The sequence below is a fragment of the Pteronotus mesoamericanus genome, unplaced genomic scaffold, assembly GCF_021234165.1.
Source record: "Pteronotus mesoamericanus isolate MK-2021 breed Mesoamerican mustached bat unplaced genomic scaffold, CSHL_Meso_final contig_24, whole genome shotgun sequence".
Lineage (NCBI taxonomy): Eukaryota > Metazoa > Chordata > Mammalia > Chiroptera > Mormoopidae > Pteronotus > Pteronotus mesoamericanus.
The window spans coordinates 18253742-18266103 of NW_026555100.1; the positions used below are offsets into that span (position 1 = coordinate 18253742).

General features: G+C 34.1%; 1 protein-coding gene across 2 annotated transcripts in view; it reads left to right on the plus strand.

The window, feature by feature from the left end:
* The window catches only part of IPMK (inositol polyphosphate multikinase), a 41910-nt gene that overhangs the window by 4390 nt on the left and 25158 nt on the right, over nucleotides 1-12362 (plus strand). The window contains exon 2 of one of the 2 annotated variants that reach the window (XM_054572767.1): nucleotides 11180-11274. In XM_054572767.1, the coding sequence (XP_054428742.1) occupies nucleotides 11180-11274 (95 nt within the window). The remainder of the gene's footprint in view (nucleotides 1-11179; nucleotides 11275-12362) is intronic. The other variant, XM_054572768.1, reaches the window with a different exon arrangement.

Sequence of the window (12362 nt, forward strand, 5' to 3'; positions counted from 1 at the left end):
ATTCTAATTTTGTGAACTGTTCGATAATGTATCGTATTTTTTTTCTTGGCACAGGATCCAGTTTATGATCATTTATTACGTTTAGTTGTCATGTCTCTTAGAATCCTCTAATTAGTTTCAGTTCCCTCAGCCTTTCTTTGTCTCTTACGACATTGTCATTTTTTGAAGATTACAGGCTAGTTATTTTATGAGATGTTCTTTAATTTGGATTTCTGATGGGTTCTCATGATGAAATTCAGGTAATACATTTTTGGTGGGAACATTATGCAACTGTAGCCCACATAAGTCACATCTGGAGCCTCACAATATCCATTTGCCCATTATTAATTTTGATCATCCGGCCAAAATTTGGTCGGGCTTCTCCAGTATATAGTTAATATTTTCCCCTTATAACTAATAAGCATCTGTGAGGAGACATTTAAATTTTAAGATCAAACAGATATCTGAATCCTCATCATACTTCATTCATCCTTAGATTTGGCATCTATAGATGATTTTTGCCCAAGGCAGTCTTTACTCTTAATAGTGGAAAAATTATGATTTTCTTAACAATTCTACCATTCTCTCTATTTTAACAATCAGCATTTTCTTAGAAGAAATAGCCCTCCCTTTACTCCTATGTATGTATGTATGTCCTTATTATGTGATCAGTTTGGACTTACAGATTCTTACTTTATAAAGCGTTATGATCCATCGGAGAGCTTATTTATTTTACTGTTCAAATTGTTCCAGATTTGGGCAGTGGCACTTCTTTCTGTCTCACGTTATTTTAGACTCATCTCTTCCCAACTCTAGAACCAGCCAGTTTTCCAAGGGTTCTGGTTCATTTTGAGTGGGAAATGGTATTTAGAAACCAAAATCTGGGTGTGGGGTGTGCTCATTGCCATTGAAGTTTCATTGCTTCTGGGCCTTTTCAGTGGCTGTAACTAAAAAGTATGTATAAATATTTTAAAGTTATAACTTCATACTGATATTTTCTATTTTATTCTAACTCCAGACTTCTTTCTATTCTGATTCTTAATTCGTGTTTTCCATCTATCTTGGTAAGAACCCTTGCTCTCAACAATGTTAATACATATATTTCTTGCTCAATCTTATAATATTTAGAAATTCTATATCCATACTGCTCCAGAAAATAAACCTAGATAAGGAATTCAAGATGAGACTCCCTTATACTGAGGATATGTGGTTGCAGATTCTTAAATAGTTATTCGGATTAGGGCTTTTTTGGGGTTTTATTTTTATACCCCCTTCTCTATGACAGTATTCTTCTGAATTACAGTTGAATTCATTTGTTTTTGTTTAAAATTAGGTCCCTTCATTCATTTTTATTTAGGTAGATATTTTTGACTGCCTATAAAAAAGTCGAACTTTATAGAAAGAGGTGTATCAGAAGTGTCACACCATTCCTTTCCACTCTACCCCATTCCTCAGCATCCCTTGTAGGTAACCAGTTTTATGTTTTTTTTAATATTTCAGTTCTGTTTCTTGTTGCAAAAATAAGCAGATCGATATGTTTTCTCATTTCCCTTTCTGACACAGAAAACAATGTGCTATATATACTGGTTTGTGTTTTGCTTTTTTAACTAACGCTATATCCTAGAAGCCAGTAATATTAGTTTATGGAGAGCTTTGTCATCTTTTGTACAGCTCGGCTCTATTCCATTGCTCATATATATCTAATTTTTTCAGTCAGTTCTCTAGATTTGCTTTTGGACCTAAGTTTATTTTCACTGATTTATTTGCTTATGTTAGCAATAATACCTCACTGTTTTAATTCAAGTCGATTTAGAATAAGTGTCGTACGGAAGAGTAAGCATTATACTTTGTTTTTCAAGATTGTCTTGACTTTTTCTGGCCCTTTGAGTTTCCTCATGGATTTTAAATCACCATATCATTTTTCCCAAGAAATGTGGTAAGATTTTGTATGTTTTTGAATCTATATATTGCTTTAGTGAATATTTTTTTTTCAAATAATATTAAGTCTTCCAGTACTTGAACATGGTATATCTCTCTATTTATCTAGGCCATCTTTAATTTTTCTTACTCATAGTTTTCAGTGTAGAGGTCTTATATAGTATTTAATAGATTTTTCCTAATGGGAATTGTACTGCCTTTTTAATTTTTAATTTTTTTTGAAAAAATTTCAAACTTACAGAAGTGTTGCAAGAATAGTACAATGAACAAATATACCATTATCAGGATTTACCTATTATTAATATTTTGCCACATTTGCTTTATCATTCTCTGTGGCATATTATAATGATTTTGCAGAACCATTTAAGACTAAATTATAAGCATCATTATTCCCTTTTGCTAAATAATTAAGTATATAGCTCTTAAAATTAACAGTGTTTTCTCAGTCATGGTAAAATGATTAAATTCATAATATTTAACATTTTGGCTTTTGCTATTATCCTATAATACCTTTTTTTAAAAAATATTTATTTATTTATAGAGAGAGAGAGAGTCAGGAGGGAGAAAGAGAGGAAGCGAAACATTGATCAGCTGTCACCCATGTGTCCCTAACTGGGGTCCTGGCCCACAACCCAGGCATGTGCCCTGACCAGGAATTGAACTAGTGATCTTTTGTTTTGTGAGCCAATGCCCATCCAACTGAACTGCACTGGCCAGGGCTATATAATACCTTTTTATAGCATTTTTTTCCCTATCCGTGACTACACATTGCATGTAGTTGTTACGACTCCTTAGTTGCCCATCATTTGGAGCAGTTTTTCATCTTTATTTTTCATAGCCATGAATATTTGAAACCCACGAATTAGGCATATGGGTTTTTAGAATAACCTTTAAGTTTGATTGGATTCAGATGTATGCATTTTTGGTTAAAATGTTATATTATATTATGTTGTGTTCTTGAAGCATCATGTAAGACAGAATGTCATTTGCATTACTGATAATGTAGTTTGGATTTCCTGGTTAAGTGATGTCTGCCAGATTTTCCACTGTAAAGTTTTCTTTTTTTCCTATTGTGATTAAGTAATTTAGAGGAGTATTTTAAGGCTGTTAAATATACTGTTCCTCATCAAAGTTTTCACTCAATGTTAAAAGCATCCATTAACAATTATTTGACCATCTCACTTATTGCTATTAGTTGCAAAATGATGGTATTCAAACTGTTATTCTTGTTTCATTTATTAGATGGTATTCCCCTTTAAGGAATAGTTTTCCCTCTCTCCCTCCCTCCCACTCTCTCTCTTTCTCTTTTTTCTTTGATTGATTGATCAATTCATTCATTATTAGGTTTGAGTAGTGGAATTTTCAGACTTCCATGTATGGATCTTAGCCAGTATTGTTGCTCCTTGTTTTGATGCTCATGTTGTCCCAGATTTGAGCAATGGGAGCTTTTTCAAGCTGGATCCTGTGTCTTCTAAACATTTCTCATTTTTTTCTTGTAAAGCATTTTCTCACTTTCTGCCATAAAAAAATGTTCAATGTTCATGTTGTGCTTTCCCTGTCCCACCCCTGGAATGAGCCATTTTTTCTTCAAGAACCTGGTTCCTTTAGGGGTAAATGGTGTTTAAAAATCAATATCTGAGCACTAGGTATACTATTGCTTCTTGCGTGTTGTTACTGTTTATTCTCTCACCAGATTGGACTGAAATACATAATTCTGTATTCTTAAAAAATTGGGTTCATACTTATATCTGTAATTTAAAGCTAATCCCATAGGGTTCTTCTTTTCTTCTCATTCTTACTTGAATCTCCTTTTTTTACTCATTGAGAACTGTCTCCTTAAAACATCAGTATATTTACTTATTTTGAAATATTTCAACGAACCTTTCATTCCTGGAATAAAGTCCACATGGTCATGATAAATAGCCCTGCATATACTACTGGATTAGGTTTACTGATGTTTCATTAGAGATTTCTGTGACTTTGTTCATTTGAGATAATGGTCTTTAATTTTTTTTAAGAGATTTTTAAAGATCAAGAATATTCTAGCTTCATAAAATGTATGATGGGACTCCTGGTCAAGATGGAGGTATAGGTAAACACAGTACTCCTCCTCACGCAACCATAGAAAGAATTACAACTAGATCTCAAAACAAATAACTCCCAGAATAGTCAGAAAATTGAGCCATATAGAATTCAGACAACCAAGGATTTAAAGAAGCCACATTCATCCAGATGGGTCCTTCTTCTAATAAGCCACACTACTAAGACAGGGAGTCAAAGTAACTACCTAATACACAGAAACAAACACAGGGAAGCTGCCAAATCAAGGAGACAGAGAAATATGGCCCAAATGAAAGAAGAGAGCAATCCCCTCCCCTCCAAAAAAAACCCCCTATAAGTTAAACAGAGATAACCAACCTATAAGATGCAAAGTTCAAAACACTGGTGATAAGTATGCTCAGAGAATGGCAACAGCATAAAAAAGACCCAGGAAATGAAGGTTACATTAAGTGAAATAAAGGAAAACCTACAGGGAATCAATAGTGGAGGGAATGAAGCCAAGGTTCAGATCAAGGATTTGGAACATAAGGAAGAAGTAAGCATTCAACCAGAGCAGCAAGAAGAAAAAAAGAATTCAAATAAACGAGGATAGTATAAGGAACTCTGGGACATTTCCCAATGCACCAACATCCGAATTATAGGGATGCCAGAAGGACAAGAGGAAGAGCAGGGAATTGAAAACTTATTTGAAAAACTAATGAAAGAAAACTTACCTAGTTTGGTGAAGGAATAGACATGCAAGTCCAGGAAGCACAGAAAGTCCCAAACAGATTGGATCCAAAGAGGACCACACTACGACACATCATAATTAAAATGTCAAAGGTTAAAGATGAAGAGAGAGTCTTAAAAGCAGGAAGAGAACCCTGGCTGGTGTGGTTCAATAAAATGAGTGCTAGCCTGTAAACCAAAGGGTCGCAAATCAGTCAGAGCACATGCTTGGGTTGCAGGCCAGATCCCCAGTTGGGGGCATATGAGACGCAACCACACATTGATGTTTCTCTCCCTCTCTTTCTCCCTCCGTTCTCCTCTCTCAAAAATAAATAAAAAAATTTTTTTTAAAAAGGCAGCAAGAGGAAAGCAGAGTTACCTATGAAGGAGTTCCATAGACTGTCAGCTGATTTCTCAAAAGAAACTTTGCAGGCTAGAAAGGACTGGCAGTGAGTATTCAAAGTGATGAAAAGCAAGGACCTACAGCCTAGATTACTGTATCCCCCAAAGCTGTCATTTAGAAATGAAGGGCAGATAAAGTGCTTCCCAGGCAAGGTAAAGCTAAAGGAGTTCATCATCACCAAGCCCATTATTACATGAAATGTTAAAGGGACTTAAGAAAAATATCAAAACTATGAACATTAAAATGGCAACAAATTCACACTATCAACAACTGAATCTCATAAACTAAGCAAACAAGCAGAACAGGAACAGAGCAATCAGTTGAAGGGAGGAAAGGTTATGCCTTCCTCCTGGGAGGAGGAAGGCGGAGAATGGGGGAAAAGGTACAGGGATTATGAAGCATAATTGGTATGTACAAAAATGATGGGGAGGTTAAGAATAGTATAGGAAATGGAGAAGCCCAAGAGTTTATATGCTCAACCATGGACATGAAATAAGGGGGGGGCATTGTTGGGGGGAATAGAGGTACTGGGTGGAGGGGGACAAAGAGGGAAAAATTAAGACAACTGAAATAGCATAATCAATAGAATGTATTTTTAAAAATGTGTGGGGAAATGTTTCCTACTTTTCTTTTTTCTGAACAAATTTGGTAAGATTAGTGTGTTTTTTTTTTTCTGTAAATGTTTGATAGAATTTACTAGTTAGGCATTCCAGCCTACGGTTGCCTCAGAGTATTTAAAATGATCAATGTTTTTTGTAGACATAGGATAACTCAGCTTATCTGTTTCTTCTTGTATCAGTTTTAATAGTGTCTAAAGGAATTTATCCATTTCACCTAAGTTGGATTTATTGGTTTGAAGTTCATAGTTCTCCTACAAACAAAATCCTACATACATACATAAGCATAAAAGCATTTTATGTTTGTAGGATTTGTACTGATATCTCATCTTTCATGTATTCTTGACAATGGTGATTAATTAAATTACCATTCTTGATTTGTCTAGCTAGAGGTTTATCAGAAAACTTTTAGTTTTATTGACATTTCTCCATGCCCATTCTTATTTCATTGATTATTTTTTTCTCCTTTCAACGTATTTAGGGTTAATATGTTCTTTTTCTAGCATCTAGTTTGGAACTTCCTTTTTATTTTTCTAATACAAGCATTTAAATTTAGCTGCATTCCAAAAATTTTGATATGTTGAGTTTTCATTATCATTTAGCTAAAGATATTTTCTAATTTCCTTCTGATTTTTGATCCCTAAATTAAATAGAAGGATGTTTACCTCCCATCTACTTGATATTCCCATAAATATCTTACTGTTATTTCCATATGGTCAGAAAATACTCTCTGTGATTTTAGATTTTTTTTTTTTAATAGTCCAGCACATGGTCAGTCTTGGTTCTGTTGTACAGGAAAAAGCATATATCTTGTTGGATGTAGCATTCTGCATCAGTTGTTTGATAGTGTTGTTCAATTTTATTTATTATTACTAATGTTATATATAGTTGTTTATCAGTTATTGAGAGAGTAATTGTGGGTTTGTCTATCTTTTCAGTTCTCTCAGTTTTTGTTTCATGTATTTGGAAACTGTTATTAGGTATATACACATTTAAGATCATTTTGTCTTAATGAACTGACCATAACATTATGAAATGTTCCTCTTTACATATAATAACATTCTTTTCCTTTAAGTCTGTGACTAATATTAATATAGTCTGATATATGATTAATATAACAACTTCCTTATGAATAGTACTTGTTAATATATCTTTTTTCCCTTTTATTTATAATCCATTTGTATCTTTATATGTAAAATATCTAGGAGTGTTTTTTTTTCCTCATTCTACTTGGGATTCTCTGAGCTTCTTGGCTCTGTATTTTAATGTTTTTCATTAGCTTTAGAACATGTCAACCATTGTCTTCTTAAGTATTTCCTCAAACTGTTTCTGTCATTTAAATTTTTTCTAGTATTTTTCAATAACTTGTTTATATAACTTAGATTTTAAAGAATATATAATTATTTTAGCATATATGCATTTTCTTATGTCAGATATTTATGTAATAAGTAGAGTATGTTTATTGTAGAAATTTCTGGAAAAAGTTACGAAAAAATAAGTAAAACCTACCTAGAATGTTTTATACACAGATAGAAAAGTTAACCTGCATCTATTTTACATAGTCATAATCCTACTTAATACAAGTTTTTTATTGTGCAAAAAAAAAAAACCCAACATAAAGTTTACCATTCTAACCATTTGAAAATTTTTAAAACTTTTTAATTGTTGCCATTCTACCCATTTTTAAGTTGCACGTTTTTGTGCAGCATATCTTTAGAACTCTTCATCTTGCAATACTGAAACTCTGTAATCATTGTGCAACAAATCTTCCTTTCTCTGTTCCCCCCGCCCCTGGAAACCAGCATTGTAATTGCTGTTCTTAAGAGTTAGACTACATTAAATACCTCTTATAAGTGGAATCATGACAGTGTACTTCTGCAAAACAAGCTTGGCTTATGTAATAACATATGCCCTCAAGATTCATCCATGCTGTAACATATAAAATAATTTCCTCCTTTAAGGCTGAATAATATTTCAATAAATTATATACCCCTTGTAAAAAATTTCACCTGTTAGTGGACATTTAGGTTGCTTCCACTGCTTGACTATTGTGAATAATGGCTGCAAAGAACAGGGGTGTAGTTCTTTTGTGTGGAGATTAAATTGACAGTTTTCTCAGGCTGATGCTCCACAGATCTTGGATGCTTACTTATGATTTTTTCCACTCCCTTTTTGTTTTCCTCTTTGTGTTTCAATTTGGATAATTTCTGTTTACTTGTCATCAAGTTCACTGGTTCCTTCCTCTGCTATTTTGTGTCTACTGATGAGCCCACAGAAAGCATTTTTGACTCTGTTACCTCATTTTTTATTTCCGATAGTCCATTTCACTCTCAAATTTTCTGTGCTGAAATTCCCCATCTTTTCATGCATTTCTTTTTTACCTTTTCTGTTAGAACCTTTAACATATTAATCATACTTATTTTAAGCTTCTCAGTGTCATCTCAAACAGTTTTAGCCATTGCATTATCTCTTGACTGATTTTCTCCCCCTTTTTTGTATGTCTTGTAAGTTTTTATTAAATTTTGGACATGATGTATAGGACTGAAGCAATTTACGCAGTGTTTTTGCCTGAAATTAATACACCTCCTCTAGCTAGGCTGTTAATACTGGTGATTGAACCAGTCTAGTCAGGAGTAGAACCAAGTTTGAATGTTGTTGTTGTTACAGTTACCTTCTGTTATGGACTAAATGTTGTGTCCCTTAAACTTCATATGTTAAAAAAAACAGAAACAACCCTCAATATGGTTGTATTTGGAGATGGAGTTAATTAAGGTTAATGAAGTCACAAGGGTGGGGGCATGATCCAGTAGGATTAGTGTTCCTATGAAGGGACAGGAGAGCCTTCTCTCTCATTCTCATTCTCTTCTCCTCCTCCCACTCTCTTCTCCCCCTCCCGCTTCCTTCTTCCCTCATCTCCTCCTCCCTAGCACAAAGTGAGGACAAAGTAAGAAGGCTACAAGCTAGAAAGACAGATCTTACCAGGAGCCAAATTGGCTGTCATCTTGACCTGGGACTTCTAGCCTCTAGAACTGTGAGAAAATAAGTATTTGTTGTTTAAGCTACATATCTATGGTATGTTGTTACAGAAGTCCGAGTAGACTAATAAACCGTTAGTGCACCATGAGCTAGAAATTCCTCTGATGTAATCTTATGTTTAGAGTGAAGCTGATTTGTCAAAAGATTTTTTTCAGTATTCCTGTTTAACTCTTTGCTTTAGGTCTTTTTTTAAAATTTCTGTTTCTCTCCTAAAATACCTTATCTGTCCAGCATTTATATCCACTTTTGCTGTAATTTTTATGTTTATAATCATTGTTTTAATATCCTTACTTGCTAATTAAAATTACTTGATCACAGAAAATTACTTGATCATCTTTCAGCTTCTGTGTTTGTCAGTTGACTGTTTCCTCTTGATTATGCATCATATTTTGTTGATTTTCTCATAAATCTTTTATTTTTTTATTGGATTTTCACATTTTATATAAAGAACAGTGGGGAATGAAGTGTACTATTTTTTTTGTTTTGTTCCACATAGAGTATAGGTCCTTTCCTCTGTTAGGGTAAGAGGCTGATAGGTCATATTCTTTCTAGAATTTAGTTAAACTGATGCTGGGCTGTAGTCTTAGATTCCGTATATCTGTTATTGGCTCAGTCTTCCAAGATGCTTCCTTTTTTTTTTTTTTTAAACAGTTGTTTAGCTGGGAGGGATTTGTCTGCAATGTAAGATACTATTGGTTTACTTTTGGGTCCTGGAATTCATTTCACAGGGAGAATGCCTGAAATTACCATCTTCACTTCCATGGCTACTTTTTCTGAAAAGTTAGATGGGGTGTGCTGCAGAGTGAATAATGCGGGAGAATAGCTGGACCAAGCAGTCTATTAGGGCTGTTGTGTCTAATCCATCCTGCCACTCCACACTGTTGTTTACAGTGAAGCTGATTTTTGCTTGCCTGATAGAATGTATTTGTTTAATGTCATTTCCACCGGTATGTAGACTCGGTGCCTGTCCCAAGGTAGAGAAGCTGCCATGGTTCTCTCCTCATTTATGAATTCTCCAAAAGATGTTCCACACCTTTTGGAATTAAGTTAATGAAGGTTTCTTTTCATCCACCACTATTCATTAGCCCACAGAAATTGTCTCTTACCGTAGGAGTGAAGGTCTTCTTGTTCTACATATCCCAGCCTTCGGGATAAGAATTTCTCTTCTCTAATTTTTAGTTATATTAGACTACTTCTTAAGTCCCCAAATCCTTTGGCTGCTTGTCAACAACCTTACCCATATGGATTAATATTTACCTATCCTATATCTAGGCATTAAATAACTTCATTACTATAGTCTTAAATTGAGACTCTCTGCTTCTGTTGATTAAATTCTGCATTTTTATCATAATTAAACATTCCCTACACTTTATACAAGATCAGATGCGTTCGGAGTGGTATGGCCATAGACAAAATTCCCTACACTCAGAAAGTAGGAAGGTAGAAGAGGGTAGGGGGGTGAATGGTGATGGAAGGAGCCTTGACTTGGGGTGGTGAATACACAATACAGGGTACAGATGATGTGCTGTGGAACTGTGCACCTGAAACCTGTATAATTTTGTTAGCCACTGTCACCTCAATAAGTTCAATTTAAAAAAGGAAGAAAAAAAGAAAAAGAATTCTGACACTTGTCAACAGCAATAGAAACTTAAGTGGCATATTTTATCAAAGTTATAAATAGATTTATTTGAGCCTTATTGTGTTTTAACTGACATGATTTTGTGCAAACTCGATATATTGAGATTTAAGATTTTAACATAAACTTGGGAATGAGTCATGGTTTAGGGATAGGGCCAGTGCTAGTACATACATAATGACTTTAGAAAAGGGCTCCTTCTTTGAATGGACAGATTATAAAAAGGTGCCCCTTCCTGCTCCAGACTTGGTGCCCAACTTTTCCCATTGGCTAGGTGCCCTCATTGTGTCTCTTCAACTGTATACAGTGCATCTAAATCAAGAAAAAAAATCATTTGCTTTCTTATAACAGGAAAGAGAAACATAAGAAATTACAAAGTAGTAGATTCGTATAGGACTACTGTTAACATTTTTTTCTCTTTATAAAAGTGAGATCCATTTTTGCTACTGCTTTTAACTTCCTGTTTAACTATAAATTAATATCTCCTGAAAAGTCTGTTACTGAATGATTTCTATAAAAGTTTATATATATATATATCTATTAGAAAGTCTGAGTGGCTATAAGGGAAATAGTTGGAGACAATAAAACCAAGCTATTTAGAATTTGTGTTCTGGTGCTTTGCATATAACAAGCCCTGAAACATGTCAGTTGAATGTTAAAATTTCTGAAATAAATAAAAATTAAACCCTTAAATTTATGAAAGTGGTTTATCTGTAATTGCAGGAACAAATCTAAATTTACCCTAGGATGCAAGATATGCTATTATTAAAGCATTAATAAATATCCAATTTTTGTTCTTAGGTATCTTACAACATCCAGATGGCACAGTTTTGAAACAGCTGCAGCCACCTCCAAGGGGTCCAAGAGAGCTAGAATTCTATAATATGGTAAGTGAGGTAAGATTTGTTTTGTTGTATTCAAGTGTTTTTCAGTTTTCCGGTGGGGCAGACATAACGTTTAATTAAACATATAACTAGGAACACTTTTTAATACATTAACAGTGTTTTGCGATCATCACCTCTGTCTAGCTACAAAAGATTTTCTTTTGAAAGATTTTCTTTGAAAGAAAACCCTGTTACTCTGAAGGCATAATACCTTGGTTCTACACTCCTCCCAGTCCTTGATACCCCCGATCTGCTTATACGGCATGTGGCCTTATGTGTCTAGCTTCTTTTTAGTAATGTTTTTAAGGTACATTTACGTTGTAGTTTACATTTACACTTTGTTCATTTTTATGGCTGAGTAATATTCCATTATGTTTACATACCACACTTTGTTATCCATTCATTGACCGATGAACCTTTGGATTGTTTCCAGATTTTGTCTTTTGTAACTAGAGCTTCTTCGAACATTCATGGACAAGTATTTATTTGAGTACCTGTCTCCCAGTTTTTGGGGGTTATGTATCTAGGAGTGGAACTGGTGGGTCCTTTGATAATTCTGTATTATATTTTTGAGGAACTGTCAAAATGTTTCCCAAAGTGGCTGCACCATTATACATTTCCACCAGCAATGTATGAGGTTTCCAATTTCTCTACATCCTCATCAACATTTGTTAGGTATTTTTTCCCCCTTAATGACCATCTGAGTGAGTGTATTTCTCTGATGGCTAATGAGGTTGGACATCTTTTCATGTACTTAGTGACCATGTGTAAATCTTCTCTGGAGTAATATCTGTTTAGATCCTTTGTTCATTTCTTCATTGGGTTGTCCTTTTTATTTAGTTGTAGGAGTTGTGTACATATTCTAGATACAAGTCCCTGATCAGATTCATGATTTGCAAATATTTTTTCCCATTCTTTGGGTTGTCTTTTTACTTTTTTTCATAGTGTTTTTCAAAGCACAAATGTTTTTAAATATTGAAGTTCTGTGTGTCTGTTTTCTTTTGTTGCTTGTGCTTTTGGTGTCATATTTAAAGTCATAAAGATTTATGCTTATGTTTTTGTCTATATTTTATGGCTTTTGCTCTTACGTTTAGATACAA